The sequence below is a fragment of the Parasteatoda tepidariorum genome, chromosome X2, assembly GCF_043381705.1.
Source record: "Parasteatoda tepidariorum isolate YZ-2023 chromosome X2, CAS_Ptep_4.0, whole genome shotgun sequence".
Lineage (NCBI taxonomy): Eukaryota > Metazoa > Arthropoda > Arachnida > Araneae > Theridiidae > Parasteatoda > Parasteatoda tepidariorum.
In genome coordinates this window covers 15,892,495-15,917,115 of record NC_092215.1, presented here as the reverse complement: position 1 = coordinate 15,917,115, position 24,621 = coordinate 15,892,495, and the positions used below count along the sequence as shown (strand labels likewise).

The 24,621-nt window shown below is 28.8% G+C and overlaps 2 protein-coding genes across 5 annotated transcripts in view; one reads left to right on the top strand and one right to left on the bottom strand.

The window, feature by feature from the left end:
- Positions 1–9,625, top strand: part of LOC107442093 (synaptic vesicular amine transporter) — a 41,063-nt gene extending 31,438 nt beyond the window's left edge. For all 4 annotated transcript variants that reach the window (XM_043056651.2, XM_043056646.2, XM_071188278.1 and 1 more), the window contains 6 exons: positions 523–574; positions 659–722; positions 1,839–1,958; positions 4,900–4,945; positions 7,344–7,431; positions 9,437–9,625. In XM_043056651.2, coding sequence (XP_042912585.1) covers positions 523–574; positions 659–722; positions 1,839–1,958; positions 4,900–4,945; positions 7,344–7,431; positions 9,437–9,547 — 481 coding nt within the window. In that variant the 3' untranslated portion in view covers positions 9,548–9,625. The remainder of the gene's footprint in view (positions 1–522; positions 575–658; positions 723–1,838; positions 1,959–4,899; positions 4,946–7,343; positions 7,432–9,436) is intronic.
- Positions 9,626–9,656: 31 nt separating this feature from the next.
- Positions 9,657–23,571, bottom strand: LOC107442103 (transmembrane protein 127). The gene is made up of 5 exons (XM_016055573.3): positions 23,322–23,571; positions 20,194–20,496; positions 17,971–18,141; positions 16,534–16,903; positions 9,657–12,944 (listed from the first exon to the last, which is right to left on the bottom strand). The coding sequence occupies exons 2-4, from the start codon at positions 20,474–20,476 to the stop codon at positions 16,557–16,559; spliced, it is 801 nt and encodes a 266-aa protein (XP_015911059.1). The 5' UTR covers positions 20,477–20,496; positions 23,322–23,571; the 3' UTR covers positions 9,657–12,944; positions 16,534–16,556.
- Positions 23,572–24,621: the final 1,050 nt, after the last annotated feature.

Genomic DNA, 24,621 nt, shown 5'->3' with positions numbered 1-24,621 from the left:
AAAGTGTAAAATAAACAATTTATCTAAAATGAAATAACTAGGTATTCTATAAATAAACTAATGATAGACAATTAAAATAAAAAAGAAGCAATTTATCTAATTAATGCAACGTATAAATGGTATTTATGGAAACGTACCATAAAATCATTTGTTACAACAAGGATTACTAAAATGACACTTGGAATTACAAAGAACATTATTTCTAAAACAAAAAAATTTTTTGTTGACACACTGAGTTTTACACGAACATTTTTTAAATCCCTGACCAGTACCTAAACTTTGAGCTGTAGCATATAGATTATTTTACACTTTAAAAGGCTGCAGATCGTTATTCTATGAAATAACTAGTTAAACCATGAAATACAAGAGAGTTTTACACTTTAACGGACACGATCAGTTATTTCATGGAATAACTAGGCATTCTATAAAATAACAGATTTCATACTTTAACGGTAACATATACATTAGGATCGCATAGAAATCCGATTATATTCCTAATTAATATCTAATTTTTCATTACAGATGGCTGGCAGCTATGATAGGTTTAGTAACTATCGGCGTTTGCTTAATGTGTGTAAGTATTTTTAAGTAGTTAATCAAAGAAACATTTGTTTTTAGAATATAAAATTATTTATTGCATATCTTGTTTTAATTTCAGGTTCCACTGGCCAAATCAGTAGAAGATTTAATACCGGCCAATGCTGGAATCGGATTCGCAATTGGTAATTTTGTCTTTGCAATAAAAATAAAAGAATATCAACAGTTAGTATACTCCAGAATTGTCTTCAGATCAGTCCGTCATCAATAGCCAATTAGTGTAGCTTTAGTACGATAATAGAGATTTTGGCTGGTTCGTCTAACGTTAATCATAACAATAAACTTATTCTACCCCTTAGCAACACTGCGATTTGTACTGAGATTTTCACGCATGCGCTGTGAAGCTCGAATAACGTTAACGTTTGTGTTGGGAGGAAACGTAACGCTTTGTAAAATCCCTTAATCCAAATCCAATCGATAGCTTAGCCTGAAATTTTCTTACATTTTTAGTCCCGCAGTGGACTAATGGTTGAGACACGCTTCCCAGCAAATCACCGAAGTCAAGCATCACTGTCTGCGGTCAGTGTGCGAATGTGTGACCACTTGGATCAGTCTGCTTAGGGACCGAGGGTGTGCGGTATTGGTCCTCGTTAAACTGTTCTACCGTAAAGTGCTCGACTTCACGTGCAGTTCGTCGGGCTACCGAAGAGGGAGTGCAATCTCCTCTGCAGAGGATTAAAACTGTGATGGCATGTCTTCGGATCATCCTCAGGGATGCTTCCCAGACCGTCGCCAATAGCCTACTGTGCAGCCTAGTGTGCGTTTCTTGTTTTTCAGTGGCGCCATCTGTGACCAAGAATTCGACTTCTGCCACACCATACGTCGCACCCGTTTATAGGGCAAACCCATTCATACATTCATCCACAGATCGTAATTTTGACCTGAATCAGAGAACGATCGATCTCCAACCCAGTACCCCCAGAGGTATTGATTTGTTATGGGAACATGGAGGACTTTTGCGACTCGACAGATTTAACGTGCATCAGTCACTTTACTATACGGGGAGTTTTCGGCCGGCTGGGTTCGAACCCACGAACTCTCGGACATGGGTTCAGCGCCCTACCGACCAGGCTATCCCGGCCCAGAAAGGTTTATACAATCTGAAAATGAATTGGTCTCTTGAAAAAAATTTTTCGTTTGGGTTTTTATTTTCAAACGGTTCTTACTTAAAAAACAACCCTCGTATAAACTTTTATAATTTATTTTATAAACAATCATCAAATTTTATATTTCAATTTTAGGAATGGTTGATTCATCAATGATGCCCATGCTCGGATATTTAGTTGATCTCAGACATACATCAGTATATGGGTGTGTTTATGCCATAGCCGATCTTGCATTTTGCTTAGGATTTATTATAGGTAAATATTTACTTCATTTTTAATTTGCTATCGTGTATTAACAGAAATCCGTTCGGCATTATTTTCAACGAATTGACCAAATACCAATTTTGTTAATATCTTACAATTTTTTGCTTCTAATGCACAGAAAAAATGAAACATCATTGATTAAATCAAGTGTTGTAGCACTAAAAATGAAATAAAATATTTATCGTGACTTTTATTTAAAATTTTACTAGCTTTGTCTTGGGATCGCAAAACTTAAATACGCTAACAGGAGGGTTCCATGTCTGTAGCCTCTCTCTATCTCGCATCTCTTCTGTTGAGATGCATGGGAATATATTAACCCTTCCATAATACTTTTTGCATTTATAATGTCTAAAATATATCTCAAAATTTCCTATTTGCTTACTTTATGCTATACGTTTAATGCTGTTTTAAGTTCCACATAGTTTCCAAACGTATAAAATTTTTCAACTAAAATTTTTCAAAACAGAAACTAACAAATAACTATTCTTTATTTTATTTTATTAACTGTGTTAAACAGCTGACCCAATTCTTAGTTTACTACTATCAATATTCGACTCAATAGCCTTTTAATTTTGAACCCAACATAGAAGACAAGGGAACTCCTGGAACTTGTATTGGGAGAAATTTTTTCCTTCGTAGAGGCCTTTCTGAGGGAACTAACCGGCATTAGCGTTACACAGAGAGGATAACAACGAAAATCTCCCACGGTTAGGCTGACGGCTAACCACGGGAGTTTTTCGATGGGAGGTGAGCGCTCTATTCCCTGAGCCAACACGCCACTTACAGTATTAGTTAACATTATATTTCATAAAAGACGGGGAATATGAATGTCTATAAATGCTCATAAGGAAATAACTTTTGCCATCACCCTTGTTTCTTTGGAAATAAAAAAATAGTACTTTGAAGAAACGTTTACGACTACTAATGTTCAACTCCGGAGCATTGTAATTTTGAATCCGATCCAGAAGACAAGGGAACTCCCTTATCAAGTATTCGGACATTTTTTGATTGAATTAACCTGCATTTGCGTTACACCCATGGGGAGAAAAACCTCGAAAACCTCTCTCAATTAGCCCGTTGGCAAGGAGATTCTAGCCTATGATCCGTCTACAACTGAGAATACTTTACGTCAGCACTGTGTTTGGTGCGAGCGAGGAGCAGAATTCGTAACAATTAGACACTTCAGGGATTCAAACATGGGTCACCTCATTTTGAGGTAGGCGCTCTATTCCTTGAGACTCTGTAACTCTTCTATCTACTCTTATGATTATCCACACGCTAATGGGAAATGCATGCCTACTGCTACCACACGTATGGAGCTTGCGCCACCTGTAGCCTATTTTGTTTGCCAATAACAATATGTAGTACAACAGTATTTGTCAATTAAGTACCTATATAAATTTTGTGGCCAGTCGTAAATTAATACAGTATAAAGTTGAATTCTACGTTTTTTGTACACATAATTTTATTTGAATAGACCACTAAAAACAACAATTATACACTGCCGCCTCTGAAAACATCAGTTGCAATGACTAGGTACTTAAACACCAAATTTCATTGAAATAAGATTAAACTACAATAAAATAAGATTAGATTGCACTAAAATAACATTAAAATAGAAAGCGATGAGTTTTAAAGTAAGATCTATTCTTATGGAGCAATTTAAGTTGAAAAAGTTTGCCAATATATATAGAATGTTCCATAATCACTACCCTTAATCTATAGAATCTTTGTCTACATAATATGCAGAGTCCTATACTTAGAGAACCCTTATCCGTGGATGTCAACCCATAAGTCCAAGTAATTTTATCAAAATCATACAAACCATTATCGAGGGAGACACGATTAAAACCACCGAAACTGTTATCCAAAAGAACGAAAGAAGAGGTGAAAAAGGATTATCAGAAACGGGTTTTCATGTTTTTGACTTCAACTTTCACACTAATGATTCGTAAGATTTTAAAATGGCATTTATTTTTTATCACTTAAAAATTAATTTGAGAGTAATAAGCAAAGGTTTAGACATTGGCTCTTAAAATAAACAGGGTGTTCTGTAAAGACCAACATTAATGTACATTTTTAAAAATCAAAAAAAGTCTACACACGGGGTCTTAAATTATTATTTAAGAGGGGAAAAACAAAACGGTTATCGAAATTGGACAAATTACAGTAAAGGAAGCGTATACAGTAAACATCAAAACGAGTTTAATTGGAGGTGGAAGCTTGTTTCTAATAAACGTCGTTTAATCTCTTTATGCTTCCTCCCGCAAACTTATCTTAATATTTATTATGTCTGCTTTCTGTACTGTTTGCCAGATTTCGAAAGCGTTTTTGTTTTTTCATTGTTAAATGTTAATTTGCAACCCCAGAAGTGTTGTTACCCCTGTTTTTTTGTCACTTTTGATAAGGATTTTAAAAATACATAATTAAGGGCGGTATGTACGGAACACTCTGCATATTGAAGGTGTTCATAATGAACCACTCTGTATACAGAATATGTGCTGATTCTATATAACTTGAGCCCTTACAACAATTTACAAGAGAGATCTGAGCCCCTTCAATAATTCCAGATTGCATCGTTTCTTAATTTTGTTTCTTCGCAATCTCTCAGAAATTTGAATGTTTTAAGTATTAACTAAAAACTTCATTCAATCATTTGTAGTAATCTTAAACACTTCAAAGCAATGAGCAACGCTTCAAAATACAAATTCAGAATTTTTTTTTTTAATTAAAAAACAATTTACACAATATAAAAAAAAATTTTCTTCTAATTCTTTTAATTTATAGAGCAGAGAGAAATGCCTATACACAAATAGCTACTTCGAATCAAACTAGGCTAGGGAATAAAAAAACGTTCCTGAGATTTATTGGAAGTTGGCTATAATATATTTAACAGCTAGTGTTCACTTAGAGTATATTTTCTGTTTTTCAGGTCCAGTGTTCAGTGCAACGATTGTTCAACGATTTGGATTCGAAGGGTGAGATTATTTTAAATTAACACTGACTTTTTCTAATACAAAAAGAATATTATCGCATAATAGGACGGTAATATATTAACGTTTAAAAGTAAAAAAAAATTAAAAGATGTAAATTAAAGATTGTACCCTCTCTGCACCCAGAAAAGGAACTAAAATCTTTTCCTCTTATCAAAGAGCTTTTCTGAATAATGGTTACTATTTTTCATAGATCATAACAGGACATACTCTGCTCTAATGCAGCAGCGGTTGAGGTTATTTGAAGATTATTACATATCATGAGTCAGAGCTGACTTTACGTCAGAAGGGTTCTGGGTTCGAATCCCGGACAAGGCATGGAAGTTCTTTCATTCTCTGTACTATCTGTCCCTACTGTGGAAGCAACATCAACGCTGACCCACCTAAAATGGTGCCCAACAAATCTGCCCTAATAAGCTTGAATTGACAAATGTCAATCCAGTTGGGCATTGGAAAAAAATACATCCTATGAGTTTAAAAATTATTAACTTAGATTTTTAGCCTCAAGCTGCCCTCATGTTATGCAACATTATAGTAATTGATGAAGTGCAATAGAAATAGATATCAAAAATATCATCAGTGTTAGCACAGTGGTAAAGGCAACAGGCTGTCACTGCAAAAAATCAGATTCTATCCTCAGACGTGGATTGAATCCACGTCTGAGGTCCAATACAGCTTCTAAATGATGATTACCAGTTTATCTATAAAATAAAGGCCGCTGGTATGCAAAGCTGACTGCACATTGGCATCATCGTGCTGTTCGTTTCAAAATTGTAGAGCCTAAGTCTTCGTGACACCAATGGCGGAGAGACTGCTGGGAAAGTGCCTTGCAATTACTGCCAGGAATAGGTAAAAGAAATGTACCAGGTCCAGAAATTACTCCAGTTCCGGATACCAGGCAGTGGTGTAACCAGGATTTCATTTTCAAGGTGGAGGGTCTAAGAAATTTTAGTTAACTATGATGGAGATCTTATGAGGCAAGTAAAGTAATAAGTAAATAAAGCATCAGTAATTTTAAAGAAGTCGTATATTTAAAACACGATTTCTCAGAAACTATTCAACCGATTTCACTTAAATTTTGTATTTTGCCATGTAAAATTAGATACTTTAAAATGACGTAAAAATGTAGACATTACAGTTCAAATTTTTTCGAGTATTATTAAATAAAAAATAATAAATATTTACTATTTTTTTTCTGCATGGAATTATCTTTGGATATATAAATTTTATAATTCTGAGCAACAAATTTTCAATTTGCTTAAAAAGTTCTCGAAGATATGGCGAAATACGCAGAGAATAAAATTAACATTAGGGGGTCCAAACTTTGAATCGCTCTCCTGACCAAACTGTTAGGGCCATATTTCCCAGCTTGCGGCTACCCCTTAAATTTCAGAGTTTAAAAATCCGAATCCGTAACGTGCCATTTTTAAAAATCCGAGTCCGGATTTTTAAAAATGGCACGTTAGTTCCGAGAAAGTACGTTATTGTGTTTGATTTCATAACATAAAATATCGTCAGCACTGATTAATTAGCATATTTGAGGTCACCCCCTCGAACCATTAAGATGGAGTCCTAGAACGTGAAGGTCCGATCATTAGATCAAAAGTTGTTCAGGGCAGTTCGTTTATTTTGGTTCACTGTACATCAGACAGACAATTGGATCATCAATTGGAAATTAGACAGTCAAATATTCAAAAAATTCAACAAATATTTAATTTTATAATTGGCATTGTTAATTGATAACATATCTGAAATTATAGGATTATAAAGGTAACTAGTAGTCATGAAAGTTTGGAGACATTAAAATATTTATTACATGTTAAACTTTAACCTTCTTGTGGTAAAGCATTTTATCAAATACGGATTTCTCCGATATATACCAATTCCCTATCAAATAAAATGAGACCGTTGAAGTATTATGCAAGTAAATATATATAAATTTTTGACAATTTTAGACTCTCTTTTCACCATAAATAAGTAAATTGCAAAGCCCCATCATGCGTATAGAAACCCCCTTTATTATGCTTCAATTCATTTTATAAAATTTATTATTCTTTAGAAATCTTTTGCGTTTTCGTCCTGTGGTCGAAAATCCTGATCTCCCTGTTAGATGCTTACGCAATGTTTAAACGGCTCCAAAGTGATTTTGCTAAGTGGGAAAGTAAGCAGTTCTACGTGAGTAGCCGCCAGTACGTTAAGTTTTTGGAAAAACACATTTAAGCTTTAAATATAGAACTCAGTTATTTCTCTATGTACTCGATTTCAAAAACATTTAAGAATATCTTATCCATTTTATCACAGTATATTTGCAATTATAAATACCTCAAATATTCGTTAAAAATTACACTCCTTTTTTAAATTAACTTAATTTTATTTATTGCAGAACCGTTTATGCAGTTGCATTATGCAGTTTATTGTACGCACCGCTAATGGTTTTACTGAGGAATCCTAAAGGACGAAAAGAGTTACAGGTAATTATTCTATAAATACACATCACATAAAAAATATATAAGTAATATGAAGTATCATGAAAAACCAATATGTTTCTATTTATTGGCAGTTTTTTCATTATTTTTTTATTTTTTACGAATGAAATGCTTATAGTAATACAGGTTTTAAGTATATTTGACACCAAAGGTGTTTATATTTTGAAAAATCTTTTAATTTTGAAACAAGGATTTAATAAGGAATAACTTGAACGAATAATTTACATCTGAAAAGGGTTGTCTAGAATATGCTTTGATTATTTTTAACTTTTCAACCCTTTTAATCCCCAAAACACCTTCTCTTTGATATCACTACTAATTACCACTAAATACATTTTTGTCTTTTATCAAAACATCCCCAATTTTATATAATAAAATTAATTTATGTATTAAATATGAACCTCTTGAAAATGCATATTGATTAAACCAAGTCGATTATTCTGCCAATTAAATACAAATCATAATTCTCATATGACAAAATCTGACAGTATTTTTATTTCTGTCAAAGCTACCCGAGCACTTAAAGTGTGATATTTTATTTTTAAATTTATCCACAGGATTAACATAAGAAAAATGTTGCAATTTAAATGCAACATATTTATTCAGAGAAAATAAGAAAACGTAATTTCTGCAAATGCTTTTAACTCACAGTTTGAGATAGATAAATGTGAACAAGCAAGTTTAAAAAAGAATTTCATAACATTGTTATAGGTAACAGGATCAATATGGAGAGCAAAGTAATAAGAGCAGAGCAGATTAGTTCTTGAACGTGTCTAGTATATATTATGCCTTTACCCCCAACTTTCTTATTTGAGAGTTAGCAAAACAGAGATTCAAGAAGAGTTCATAAGCAAAAAGAACAAATTTGTCCTGACTTTTCCAGGTTAATTTTCTTAAGATTCAAGTTTTTTTTTAACGAAGTTTATATTTAATGGAAATATAAAGTAAATTCAACAAGCAGCACAATATCTTTGACTTAAACCAAATGGTTAAAACTAATTATTTAAATTATCAAATTTTCTAAAAATAAAATATCAATTTGAAATATTAATGTTAAAGTCAATAATTTATTATCCTTAATAGATTTTCATTGGTGTGAATAAAAAATATATTTTTAAAGCAATGAAAATAATTTCAAGTTTTTAAATTAACCATTTAAGCAGAGTTTTAAATCAATAATATATTTATATACATTGTATTAAGAAATTTCACCTGTATTAAAACTTATTTTACCCCAAAATAATTTCTTATAAAAAATAATTTTTATTAATTTTCATAATTCTTACCTAATAGTAAAAAGTTATTGAATTTTAAAAAGTTTTAAATTATAAAATAAAAAAACAAAAGCACTTTATTTCATGTGCAAAAAAAGGAACTGAAATTAATCGGCTAGTTAGTTCCATTAAGTAATTTAAACTAGCTTAAAAGTATTTTTAATAAGACATATTTTAAAATGTTATTTCTTAAGAACCATAAAAAGGGAAAATAAAGAAAGCTCTTTGACATGTCCTACAACTTATTATAGAATTTCCAAAGTTTCAGGAAATAGTTTTTCTAAATGTAGCAAAGTAAAGTATGAACACAGTAGAACCTTAATCAATCATTTCTCATGGTAAAAGAAATTATTTGTAATGAATTGGAACATGTTTATGGAATTATTACTATGCATGATTATAGTTGTATAAATTTTATTACATGTGAAATTTTTTGTTTAAAACATGTCTTTTGAATCACCTGAAAGATACTTGTGTAAAGTTAGCCAGATTAAAATACATTAGAATTAGTAGATTTATAATGTATGTTTTGGACAGTGTTTTAGTGTAAACCAGCCATATCCAGTCTTTTTTTCTTTTGTTTTAAAATTTTCACTTGATTTTTTTAAGAAATAAACTTAAGTTTTTGAAACAATTTAATATTAGTAACAAAAACATATTTAAAGGTTGTTTGCATGTTTACAATATAATTAGAGAAAATTTAATTTTATTTGCAGCCAGTACTTGAATCCAGTTCTTCAAAATATGCTTTACAAATGGATGATGATGATGAAACTGAAGACGACGAAATTTTAAAAAAACTTAAAGACCAACCTAATTGTTATTGAAAGTCATAATTCATTTTATTCTATGAATGTTCTGAAAAATATCTTGGTAAAACAAGTAATAAAATTAACTCAATAAAATATTTCCTTGAAATTAATAAATACATCACACTATAAAACAATTTCTTTTATTACATTATCATGTAATTCCAACATACATAGATCATTACTTAACAATATTAAATGCTTATCATATATTTTTAGTATAAGTAGTTTTGATTTTTAAGGCAGCAGATAAGTGAAACAATACATTAAATTTCAGACTAGATAAAATTTAAAAGAGATGAGATAAAGAAAATCTATTTAAAATTTTATACTTATAGTCATTTTTAAACAATTATAGAAGTGAATAACAAAATGTACAAAAGAATTAATAAAAGAGCGTTAAATTTAAATATAATTCATATTGGCCAATTGTTAGAAAAATATAGAATAGTACATCTTGAAAACATCAAAAATATTTACATTTTAAGAAATTGCATTAAATAAAGATACTTTCCTCTTATCTTCATACTATAAATTCACTAATAGTATACTTTAAATGCAATAAGAAAACATTAAATACATAAATTTAAGCACATTAAATAAAAAGATAACTGTCATAAACTATATCATATACTTTGTAATTATTACAGAAAGTTTTAAATCTAATTTATGCTGAAAAATAATTGTCGAGAAAAACAAAGACTACAACTTTTTCATAATATATAAAAAGGATATATCTTAAGAAACTAAATAAAAACCAGTATAATTTTTTTTCGCTAAAAACTTTCACTTTCACTAGCAACTTATTTTAAATACTTTTTACTAACTTTTAAAAAGACATTTAAAACATATACTTAAGTATGTTAAAAAAATTAAAAAAAGAGTGTGTTTAATTTAGTCTCAAAACATTTCATAACACTATAAAAAATGAAAATAAAAAACAGTGTAACTCTCAGAATTTCTAACACATTATTTAACTTTTAATACTAAATGTACAAGTATTTGAAAATGCTAACTATTTTTACTCTAGTAGTTTATTGGGAATACAGAATTAAGAAATGATAAAGCATTATAACATTGAATATAACGCATCACAGATAAAATAAACCAAAAAACTTTTGTTTGATATGTAGTTATTGTTATATCTTTAAAGTATTAAGTTCAATAAAAAAAAGTATGGTAGAAGCTAGGTATAGAGTAGTGAGTTGTGTTAGAAAATATTAAAAAATAAATAATATTTAAATTCCAATAAAAGAGAAATCTGCGGTTAAATCAGAATTAAAGATTGCCAAAGTTTACCAAAAAGTTAAGAAATTGTTAAATTTTAGAATTAAAGACAGCAATTCATTTTTCATTCAACCAGCCAGCAGTATACCATAAATACAAAATTTTGTGAAAATGCTTTTAAGGTAACGTAAAAACAATATACTATTTTAACTTAATGTAGCTTTAATTTTTAAAATTATTCTTGCATTATGTTGGACTAATGTACTGAAAAACAACGCATATCTTACAGATACTATATGCCAGAGTAGGTGCATCATCCTTTTAATGCAGGGATCTTTAAGATGTGGCTCCCTGAGTTATTTCACCCAGTTAAAAACAACAGAAAATACTAAGACTTTAGAAGATAAGCAGTTGTTATACTTAATAAATTCAATCTTTAGCAGAATTCCTACTCGCAAAAATCACAATTTAATGCTAAAATTAACCTTTTCCTCTCTTGCTAATGAGCTTCTTTTCCTATATATAATATATTAAGTTTGTTGCAAACAGAGAGGAAAATAGATAATATAAGATAATTTGAATTAACATAACACCAACATAATTTGACACAAAAATGAGCTAATTTCCTTCTTTGCTAATGAATTACTTTGTCTATTTTATTTAGTATTGTATCAGTTGAATTATTATTTTATTCAGTCTCAGACAGTAATGAAAATGGATAAAATATATTTATTATATTTTGAATTGATTTCAGTCTATAATGTAAGACTAAGACGACACTAATCATAAATTTACGCAAAAATGAACCGATTGCCTGAATATTTAAATGAATTGTTTGCCTGCTGGATTAAATTAACTGTTCGCCTGCACGTTTACCTGAAAGTATTAATGTGCCCATCAGGTGGAAGACTCCTGATTTAATGCATCCAACAGAGTGAGTAAAAACTATATAAAAAGAGAATACTTATCAGAAATAAAATTTCATACCAAATGATGCTTAAACAAGGATTAAAAAATAACAGAAAAGTATTAATGAACTTTACATAACATTAACAAAACTAATGCAACTTTATATTTAAAAGAAATCAATACTTAAAAATTAAATCTTTTGATTTTATTCAAAATCTAAAACACGAGAAAAGTATTTTTTATTCCATTATTAGTTACAAAATTAATTTTAAAAACACAAATTATAATTAAATTTAAACCAAAATTATATAATTTTTTTTCTATTTACAATGTAGGTCATTTTTAAAAAATGAAGAAAATTAAATATAAGTCAAAACTCAATGATACCAATTTCTTCAGTAAAATTTATGCACTTATTTAAAGAATAATTAGAATACTGAATAGCTATAATTAATAGCTGAAAACGGTGTTAATGCTCAAAACATTACATTTAGAAATGTAAGAATTGATATTTGACGCAAGTGGAACAAAAATTTTGAAATTGAAAGTCAAACAAGTTTTCTTTTTGTTAGAAAAATAAATATAAAAACTGACACAGTACGTAACACCAAAACAAATATTAAATTTTTTTTTAAAATTGTTAAACATAAACTAAAATTTTCTGTTGAAAGCAAAGGAGTATAAGATTTTAACTTTATATTAATTTAAAGTTAAAATAGTTAAATTTTTTAGTTACTGACACCGATTAAAAAAAATTGTTACATCATAAATAATGTCCATCACTCATTATCGTCAATGAATATTATCTTTTAGAAAACAAAGGTATTAATATGCTTAACACTTCTAATTGTACATTTCTTGGTATAAATTTTATAGCAAAAAGAAAGAAAAAAGAGAGAGAGAGAGAGAGTGCGACAGAGAGAAATTCTATCATTTATATACAATGATTTGTCCAAATACTTTCTTCTAGTTTACAATTAATAAAAATATAAATCCACTGACAGCCATCAGTATTATATAGGCACATAATAAAAATCTTTTTAGATCCTTAACACAAGATCAACAACCATTCTCTCTTTAAACTTGTTATGAGAATAAAATAAACAGCATGTTGCATAAACTAGTGCAAAAGCTAAAGCAAATGTTAAATCTTTGGATTCTACCATTTGGAAAAAAAGGGTAGTAAAGCTCTGCTTCTCGACGCTCACAGCATTTAACACAGAAATGCTTTCCTTGTAACAAAATAAGGCAGGTATCACATTTTAAATGCTTGTGCTACCTAAAAGAGAACCATAAATTAAAATACAATACACAAAAACTAGAAAGAAATAGACAGATTGTGTATGTTTTTCAAAATAGAAATACAAATTTCGGAATAATAATACATATTTGTACAAAAGAAAGAAAATAAAGAAATGTGAGTAACCTGAATTCATAAAAAGAAAATTAGCTTTCAATTTCATCAGTGCCACTAGAATCCTTTCATGCAAAGTCATAGGTCACCTCAATTCAAGCAACTCAGAGCTTAGCATTTTGAATAGTTGGAATTTTTATTTTATTAAGAATCATCTCATAAATGAACATACTTTACAATATTTAGGTGAAATAACTGCTAAACAAAAACTGCATAATAATTTAGCTAATTAGAATTTTTATTGTTACAAATGTAGCAGATACAAGTCAAAGAGACACAATAACTGTCATAAACNCTTCAACATAGATTTTCCTAGCTACAAACTTGTATGGTTGTTGAGGGAACATTTTTTTAAGTGGCAACAAACATGTTTTCATGTATAAACCTTAGACTTAAAAAAAAAAAAAAAAAAAAAAAGAGATCCATTTGAGCCACAAAGACATAATAATCCAGTTTATAAGAACAATCAGTTAACCCATCAATTGCCAAGTCTCCCATTTTTGAAACCTCTGATTAAGATTTTATTTTTCAATATTGTGTCTACAATGATAAGCAAAAGCCTCCAATCGCTATATTTTTTTTAGCTTTTTCGGTCTTTGGCTGCTTAAATGGGAGAAAAACAAATTACAATATTTTTGTGTTCAAAAGTACCAGGCCAGATATAGATTTTAAATTAATTGAAATAAATTTTATAAATATAAGTTGAAATTTAATAATTCCGTAATAATTATTCAGTTTACATAAACATAGAAATGTGTCTTTGGAGTTACATTTATGTATAACAAAATTATCAGAAGAAAGCATATTCTTCAATGAAACTTTGTTTTAAGTATTATTTGGAAAGTCAACTATAAATGACCTGATTACTAGCAATCAAAGTGGATATGGTTTAAAATGTAAACCTAAAAGTGATCGACAGTGAAAAACAATGAAGAAAGACATCTGTATAATAAAAAAGCAAATAAATGTAAAATATCAAGAAAACTGTAACTCAAATTGCACTGAAGTTAAAAAAGAATTCTTCATATTTACTGCAATATTGTTACAAGATATTTACATAACGTAAAATTTCATGGACAAATAGTCATAAAAAAGCCATTAATTAGTTAAAAAATTTCAGACCGCTAGGTTAGTTTGCCTTAGTCTGGAATGAAACTTTTGAACAAGGAAATATTGCAGTCTTTTCCTTTTATGTTTACAAATCTTAATACATACGATAATAAATAAGTAATAATGCGATAATTGAATTTGGTTATAACAATGATTAAAAAAAAATATTTGTTTTTACTCTTTTAAAAAGCCAAAATCTGAATATTTTTTTAAGAAAGTTAACAGACAAAACTTTTGCCCTCTACTGTATTTCGATGTTTTTTTCAATGAATACTAATGGTATTAATCTTTATTGGCATTTTGTACAAAGAATTTGCAATGTAATTTCTATATTTAACAATTTTTCAGACTTATTCAAAAATATATTTAATATTTTAATAGGAAAATAAAGTCCATGAAATTATTAATTCTTGTTAGGGAGTTTATAAACATTGTATATAAATAACAATAGCCCAGTTTAGCAGCATATCTGACAGAGGCCTAGAAAATTATTTTATAGAGGTTTTTCTGCTTGGTTTAGAAAGGTCCCAAAGTTTGAGTCTTCGGATGAGTAAAATAATGGCATGCTGATCTTTAAAGTCAAAATTACAAAAATAAACATTAGAAAGTTGAAAATAATTTCATATTTTATAACCTCAGCACATAATATAACATTTGTATAAAATTATATAATACCAGAGTTGCCACTCAAATCTGAAAAAAAAAATAATTCCATTTACAAATCATGCACAATATATTAAGAGGAAACACTGTACTCTTGTGTGTCCTATATTAGGCTAACTATACTAGTTTAATAGCTGGAAAAACTTAAAGATATAAGGAACAGGTTAACATACTTAAAACAAATAATGCTATAGTAAATTAAATAGTTTAGTATAGCAGAAATATCATTCTCAAAAATCTCATAGAATGCACATTGAGTTTAAGAAACAAAAATGAGAAATGAAATTCCCTGTATTTTCCCAGTTTGTAAGGAAAAACTCAAATTCCCTGCATTTTATAGGTTTTCCCTGTGGAGTGGCAACTTTGAATACTTGTTATGCATAACCAGCATTGAAACATCTGCATAAATACATAAAAGGCAATTGTTTTTAAGTGAAATTTATATCTTCTATAGAGTCTAAGCATAGCAGTGATTCAGACTCCAGCTAATCACTGAAGTACTAAGAAAAAGTATAATTAATTTTGCTTTAATCAAGGAGAAATGACAGAAACATAAGGAAATATATTCGGTTGAATAAAACATATATTTAAAATGAATGTAATGCTAAGAACTTTATTTAAAAAGACTTACACCTAATTTTAAACTTGTCCATTCAGCAGAAACATATATGTTTGAAGAAAAAAAAACTTAATATGCACTTAAACTTTCATATTCCCTCTCTTCAGGATCAACAGAAAAAAAAAGTAGACATGTTAATTTTTGAAACTGACTTGAGTCAATTTAATTTAAAATTATTTTTTTTCAATAGAAGCATTCACTATATATTAAAAAAAAAATATGAAACCTTAAGCTGGTTTATTTTTTTTTATTACTCAAGTTCTATATTTGTGCACTGTGTTCAAATGCCCATAAAAAATTTACATTTAGTGAAAAATTCAACATTCCTTGCATTATTTGGGGTATTACATTATAATTCATCGGTTGGGATAAAATTACTTTTTACAAACCTTTTGGTTAACTTTTAAGTATAAAGATGTTATTCAGAAACAAATAAAACTAAAAAAATTATTTAAATGGGGAGAAAAAAAAAACGATAAAAAGTGCATATTATTTGTGTTTTTGAGCATTTAAAAATTTTGATAAGAAAAAAAAAAAGGACATTTTGTTTCATTCTACCCTGTCCCCTTCAATAGTTCCTATTATTCATAAGTGGTTTAGCCATGCTTGCTTCTGACTTACAAAATATACATCTTTTTGGTGAAAACAAAATCATGTCTTGTTTCTAGCATTAGAACAAGATACTATAACAGGAACAATAACCAGTTTTTTATTTTTAGTTGTAATAACATTTTTTCAGGATTGAGTTTTCAATAAAACAAGTAGAACTGGCTTGGCGATTCATGCACTTTTAAACATACATCTAAATAAAATCTTGCTTTTAGCCTAAGTCTTTAGGAAAAATGCTTACTGTGAAACTTTTTTTGACTAAAATGATGATTTTTATGAATATACTTTTGACTTCAAGTAAAAACTATCTGGAAGGTAGGAGAAAAAAACATAAAAAATATAGGATTTTTTTAAAAAAAAAAAATTCAACTGGGCATAACATATTAAATAAAAAGTCATTATTATAAATGTGCATTTTGTAACATTTCTACATGAAAACAATTATAAGCTTACTTATTTCATTAGCACTACTTTGATTAGGGTGTATATGGAGGAGGTGGAGGTAGATTGTTCAAATATGCAGCATTTTGCTCATGAATATGAGACCATGATTGTGAATGTGGCAAACCAATGGAAAATGTTTCTTCCTGATGATCGTCTAATAGCATAGAAACATCATTACTTCTAGTAAGATGATCACATCTAAAAAGATTTGCAGCAGTAGCTAAGACAGCTATTATTCCAGCAGTAGCTACCAAATAGTAACTAACACCAAAAGTAATTTCTACTCTGGTGGTTGGGTATAATTTTGTAAGTTCTTGTTGTTGCTCCATTAGATCTGACACATAGTAGCAAAGACCAATGATTGTCACAATTGAAATTACTACAAAAAAGAAAGAAAGCAAAAAAATTTTATTATAAAATCATACTAGTATTAAATATTAACAATATGTTTGATAATAATAATGGATGATATTTTGTTTGGAAGTAACCTAGTTCATCCAGGACATTGGAAGAAAGTACAGAACAACAGAAAGAAACTACACAAAATGGGGAAAAAAATTACAATTGACTTATACAGTTATTTAAGGATAACTAATAAGTTTTAAACATTAAAATTTAAAAACATGCAGCATTCATTTTTTTAAAATTCCTATTATTTATTTTAACTTCATGCAAAAATTTGATTTCTATATAACCTATTATATAAATTTCTCTTCAATTTTTTAATTCTGTCATTCTTATTTTCTTAAATAAATAAGTACACTTATATCTAGATAATTATGTACACTTCTTTCTAGATTAATTATGTGCACTTAAATTATTTTCAGTTTACTGAATAATTTATTTAAAGATAGATTTATGTATAAAATAAAATAATATTAAAATTAATTCAAAAATTATTAATTTGTTAAAATTTCGACAAACGGTCGAATTTTTGTAGCAAGTTTTTTTTTAGTATTTTTAGATATTCAGAAAATTTAAAATAAAAAAATATAAAAAGCTAGAAATCTAGCAAAGGGCGGAAAAGTTTCATTCCTATGTAATATGGATTTTTTACAGCTTTCAATTCAGCTGAAGTTAAAGTTTTATTACAACAGTCAATTTTTAACTTTTGTATTAAAATACTTCCAATGATCCATGCTTGTCCTGATTTCAATATGCTTCTTTTTTCTTCAACTATTGAAAATATTCTCCTGGCGGCATTACTTTGAGGCACAACATGAATTGCTAAAAACACTTTCGTACTTGATATGTATTTTAGAATATCATTAATTGTGAACTTATTTTAAACCAAGCACAATTTAACCTTTTGGGGAAAATGTTTGATGCTTATTTTTAATAGTTAACTTAAATTTTAAAACCTAAAATAATGCTTTTAGATTTTAGTTGTTTTTATGGCTGAGCACAAGACAATTAATAAAATGGATAAAAATACAGTGAATTTACCAGAAAAAATACTGCCAATAGCACATCTTCTGGTACAGTGTATAACATGATTTTTAACACCTGTAATGTCAAAATAAAACTGGCAAAAACTGAAGAATATTGTTAGGAAACATAAGCCAATATTAACTCTCTGTACAGTCACGATGGTAGGAGTAAGACAATTCTTCATGTCTGTAAAATATAAAGGATGCTATTATTGTAAAATGATAATTAAAATACTTCAAGCATTTTTGAAATAAATAAAATATAACAATCAATTTTTAGGTTTACAATTCAAGTCACAATACAAATGTTAAAATATTCCATAATCACATCAGGTATGCTCACTTTGCTTCTTAATGGATGTAAAGGACTTTTTATTAATCAGCAAAACCATGCTAAAAAAAATAATTGGGATAATTGGAAGTTAAAATTACCGTAAGTTAAACAATTTTAAAATTTCAATATAAAAATAAAAAGGTTTCAGATTAAATATCGAAAATTTAAAGTGCACAGTTGATGTAATAAAAAAGTCTTGGAAACTCCGAATTGATTTTTTAAGAATAATCATTGTACTCTATTACAATTCATATTCAGATGATTTTGATGCCATTATCAAGTCATAAAGCTGCATATCTTTCCATTCATAAAATAAAGCACATCTAATAATTTTACAATCAAAAATTTGAGTTCTCCGTATATTCTTATCATAATTACTTTTTGCTTTGTCTTAGCAAAGGATTTAACCCTAGTATCAGAAAATGTAAGTTTTAATCAAAGTAAACCAGATATAGTAATCTTTGAGCCAGACATTGGTGTTCAGTTCACAGCCTAGAACAGACATTTCCATAAACAAACCATGTTTCTTATTGCTGAGAATCAAATTCAGTATTAGGATAAGACAATGACCTAACACAAATTGACAAGTAATAGTATCTGGATTCACTAAAACTACATTCAAAATAGAAATGAAAATATTCGAAATGTTTAATATCCGAGTGCAACTAATAAAACTACCAATTAAAATGTCAACACAAAAAGTATTCCTAAACTAAAATATTTGAAAAATCAAATGTCCAAAGAAAAAAAAAAGAGAAAACTTTGTAAATGCAAAAGAAACAAAAATTAATTTGCAACTTAACCAAACTTGCATTTTAAATTTAAAAAATAGCTAGGTCAGTTGAATTTTTTGATGTTAAAAACTGATTTACGTTATACCATCTTAAGTTTGAATGCTTGCATTGGATTTCAACTAGTGATTTGATTGTGTGAAACTTGAATTTGATCTTGAATTTTCTAATATTCTTGAGACTGATTATGGTAATGGGGTGCAACATTATCAGTCATGTTGACAGAATTGTGCAAATCCAAGATAATGAAAAAAAAATTTTCAACTTCAGGAAATTTTACAAAATTTTTCAACTATTTTGCTGTTAACATGACAAATATAAAAGGAATAAATAAAATGAATCACCAAATGTAATAGAATAGTGCTGGATATAGCGCTAACTAACGTAAACAAGGACTATGCATAATTCTTGAAAAAATTTCTAATGTTTTTAATAAAATAAATAAATAAAAAGAATATTCATAATAAAGCAAATACAGATATAGTTCATATACCAAAATTGTGAAGTTACCACCCACCTGACAAGCTGAAATTATCTCATGAAAAACAAATGTACTATTTTTATTAATATTGTGGTTTAATAATAGAATTTATCATAAATTTTGTAAATACTTTAAACAATTCTTCATCAAGCAACAGTTGGAATGCAATCAAAATATATGCATTATGTAGCAAATTTATTTCAAATCATGTCTAAAATGCCTTCTGAAAAAATTATAGTATCCCTTTTTCAAAATTCCAATTCTTTATTCACATTACTGTATGCATCACACTACAGTACGTACCACACCATTGCATAACTGTTAAACAGATCCTTAAATGTTAGGTAAATACATTAAATTGGTTGCAAAATTAACCCAAACTACACTAAAGAATTTTTTAAAAATTTAGAGATTTTTTTCTTTTTTAATAAAAATGAGTTAACTTGAATATTGGTTAAATCAGTTAACCAGGATATTGGCTGAATAACTTTTAAGTTGAATCAGTTAACTGTTTTGGCAAGATTTCAGCATTGATTTTCATAATTTTGGTTTATACTTTTCCAATAAAAATTTTAAAACTGAATACATTTATAAACAATTTTGAACAAGGCATGAAAAAATATAATTTTTTACCATCATTTAATCCATAATATGCCAGAGAAGCATGAGATATATTTCCAGAATTTAAGGAAATAATGCCCGAATCACCAGGATTCACATACAAAAATTGTTCAGCACCAAGCACTTGATGTCTACAGCCTCCGCCTTTCAGATAATACCAATTTGGAAGAGACAATGCCATAATTAGCAATAAAATCAACATGGCACTAAATATGGCAGCAATTACATTTCTTTCACGCTCATTACTTGAACGAGCTGTTTGATTAACAAAATTAGCAGGTATAACTGAAAGCATGTTGCCACTCTTTTGAAGACCTTTAAAGAAAAGAAAAAAAAGAACATTAGAAATGGAAATAAATTTAAGTTAAGATATATTTCAACATTACAGAATAATATTTGAAGTTTTCTTTAAAAATCATTCCTAAAATTAATTTGAGAGCTTAATCTGATTTCTATTTGCATTTAGTTACCAAGAATTAAGAAATTGTCTCGGGTCCCACAAACCTAATGCTTCTAAAAAAAGATGTATAAAAATTAATTGATATTTCAGAGGCAATTGGGAAAAATTATTTAGTTTACTATGTTCATGGGAAATCAATATTATTCATTGTTAAAAATTACAAAATGTTACAATTAGAAAGTAAAATTTTTTTATATGGTTTTTGATAATTTTTAACAAGCTGTTTTTATACATAGTAAACTCCTGCAAATCCAGACTCTTGCCACCCAAATAGATAAATTCTTCATGAAAATTATAAATTAATCTCTTTAAATTATTAGTTATATAACTATAGAATAAACAACAGATCGATCAATAATATAAAAGAAACATTAAATATATATTTCAATTTAGGTGAGGACCATGCAAAATTTGATAAAATAAATTGACATAACCTTTTCTAGAACTAGAGTTATTAAAATGAATATATTGAAAATTAGAAAAGATATGATGCTTGCAAAAGAACAAACATAACAAAGATTTGAGCATAATCAAATATCAATAATGCCATCATGTTAAAATAAGATTTACAATTCATGAAAAACAAATCGTGATAAAGCATATCAGCAAAAGTATGTATCACATGCATGTTTGCAATTTGTCATATTGCTTTATCTTTTAAATTAGTTTTGTAATGTCAAAAAATGATTTGCATAACAATATAGCAACTTATACGCTCAAACACATTTTGAATCTTTCCACATTTAATGAATAAAATAGTGATATAATGATAGAGCACAGAATATTTAGTTTCCCCCTTTATAACATGGAAAAAAAAAAGAGTACTTCAATAACAGTTAAAATTAAGGATGAAAAGAATTTTTAGCAATATCAATAATCCATATCAGTTTAGCTTAGCAAGATTCTATTGAAAATAGGATCTTCTGCTCTTCATATAATTGAAGGTAAAAGATTTTGGAGCTAGACTGAAAGACTTTGGAGGTAGACAGATAATTTATCATATGGTACATTACAGTTTTTCATTTTCAAACAAAATAAATGTTTCAGAACAATATTTTCTAAAATAAGCTTTAGATAATTTTTTACAAACTGTTATTATAAATATACTATTTCATTTTAAGTATTTTAATAAAATATAGACAGATTTACTTATTCTATAGATCTGAATAACATAAGTTTATATAGATACTTAATGTAGTAGAATTGGGATAGGTGTATGTTGAATAATTTTTAGCCACTTATTTCAATTTTCTTTTACAAAAAATAATATAATTTTAATAATTTTTGGAGCAAGAACACAGTAAGGTTATAAAAGAACATATATTTGACAATATCTTATCGTTTGAGATGTATCTAACAAAAACATGAAACCTACTCTAACAGAGCTACAAAAATGTAGAACGTAAAAAATGCAAAAAAATTGAAATTACTAGGGTAAAAAAAGAAAAATCTGGTATGAAAGAAATACTATACTTGCTAATAATTTGTAACACTGTACAGTGGGCAAAATAAAAAAGGGACCACCCTGAATAACTATTGTTCTAATGATCGGATCTTCATATTCTGGGAACTCATTCTTAATGGTTCGACTGGATAACCTCAATTATGCTAACTAATTAGTGCAGACGATATTTTAAGTTACGGAATCAGATACAATATTTTACTTTCCTGGAATAAACATACTTATTTTAAAAAAAACAGATTCCGATTTCTGACCCCCAAAATATAGGGCAAAGTAGCAATCTGTGAAATATGGTCTCCATAGTTTAATCAGGAGAGAGATTCAAAGTTTGGATCCCCCTAATGTTAATTTTACTTTTCACATGTTTCGCCATATCTGGAGAACTTTTGAGTCAACTGAAAAAGTTTTGCACACAATCATAAAATATGTCTATCCACAGATAATTTCAAACAAACAATAAATTTTAGTAAATATTTATTATTTTTTAATAAATAATGGTTAAAAAAAATATAATATTGCAAGGCATAAATTCTTTTACATAATTTTAAAAAAAAAAAATTGCTAGTACCTTTCACGTCTTACTGACAGTAAGTAGTTGGCATAGATACAGAAATATCCCTTTTTTTTAAAATTGCAATTTAAGATTTTAACCCTTTTTTATAAAACAAAATCTGGTACAAAACATAGTACTAAGTAAAAATAGTAGAGTGGCCGTAATTCCAATGAAAAATGTAATATAATATCATTAAACTGCGAAAAAAACTGAGACTTTCAAAATTTTGTGCATTTTATTTTCAATGCAAGATACTATGGAAATAAAAATTATTAATATTAGAACGTATTTTTGGACTGTTTTTAATTTATCAAACTTAATTTTAATTCTCATTTATTTACTACTTCAAAGGAGGAAAACAAGCACCATTTATAATGCTATCACGTCTGTAATATACGTATCGGATAACTTCAACAATAAATAATAAGCGTAAGTTAAAGTTAATAACTTTAATAAGAGTACACAGTTGTAGCATACGTAAATTAAAATTTAGAAAAAATGACGTAAATTCAAACCGAGAGGGAAACTAAATGGATTATAAGCTATCAAGCGTGAAATAAAAACCTAGTTTTATCAAGAACAAATCTAAAAAACATTTTATTTAGAAAATGATCAGTGTTTTAAAATTACAAATAGCTTGTTTTGAAAGAAAGACTTTTCCTTACGATTAAGTATCTGCACTTATTACTTGGATATAGATACTAAAAAAGTGTGCCAAAAATATAACTTTCTAACACTTGACATTAGTAAAACAAATTATCACATCATGTTGTTTGATTTATAAGTGTTTTTATTTACTTTAAAGAAATAAACTTTACTACATAACTAATGTACACGTGAATAATATCTAACTATATGAAAGGCACCAATTATTTTGCAAAAGTAAATAAACAATTTAAAGAAATAAAAACAGTTGAGGTTACCGTTTAAATATAAGTTAATGAAGTTAATGCTCCTATAACATAGGCTACCAACGTCAACATGGTTGGTTTAATTTGAACACGATGTTCAAACTTGCCCGGCCTGTGTGCAAAAATTAAATAAAAAATTAGTAAATAAATAAAATAAAATAAAAACCAAACAAAAGGAAAAACTTATTTTTATATAGTGATAGAATTTAAACGACGTGCTACACTATTTTATGAAGAGTAGTCCCGCAGTAGACTGTTCGCTAAGACAGGGTTCCAAGCAGACCACCAAAGTTGCGGTCAGAGTGCGGGTGGGTGACCACTTTGATCAGCCTTCGAATAGCCCGATGGTGTGTGGTAATGCGTGTGTGGTCCACGTTAAACAGTTCCATAGTAAAGTGCTCAACTTCACTCTCAGATCGTCAGAGTACCAAAGCGGGGGTACCATTTCTTCTGCAGGAGGAAATTGGTAATGGCAAGTTTTCGAATCATCCTCAGAAAGGCTTCGCAAACAGCCGCCCATAACTCATTGAGCAGCTCTAGTGCGACGTAAATAATTCACAGCTATAACAACAACTAGAAGAATAAACTTTGAAATTACTAAATTAACATGAAATACCTGTTCCGCGACTGAAATGGGAAGTTTTCCCCCTCTTCTGAGGTGAGTCTCCGTCTTGAATTTACTTAGGTTGTTGTTGTTGTTGTTAATATACGTCGCACTAGAGCTGCACAATGGGCTATTGGTGACAGTCTGGGAAACATCCCGGAGGATGATCCGAAGACATGCCATCACAATTTTGATCCGCTGCGGAGGGGATGTCACCCCCGCTACGGTAGCCCGACGACCTACACGCGAAGTCGAGCACTTTACGGTAGCACAGTTTAACGAGGACCAATACCGCACACCCTCGGTCCAAGTGGTCACCCACCCGCACACTGACCGTAGCCAGTGATGCTTGACTTCGGTGATCTGCTGGGAACCGTGTCTTGAATTTACTTAGGAGAAGAGGGGGTTAGAAGAGGGACTTTACTCACTTCACAGGTGAAGAAACATGCT

Coding starts and splice junctions, on each gene's coding strand:
- LOC107442103 (XM_016055573.3), bottom strand. CDS start 20,476: ATGCTTTCAGTTATACCTGCTAATTTTGTTAATCAAACAGCTCGTTCA. Junction 18,142..20,193: donor ATATTATGGATTAAATGATG/GTAAAAAATTAT, acceptor TATATTTTACAG/ACATGAAGAATTGTCTTACT. Junction 16,904..17,970: donor TATTGGCAGTATTTTTTCTG/GTAAATTCACTG, acceptor TCTTTTTTGTAG/TAATTTCAATTGTGACAATC.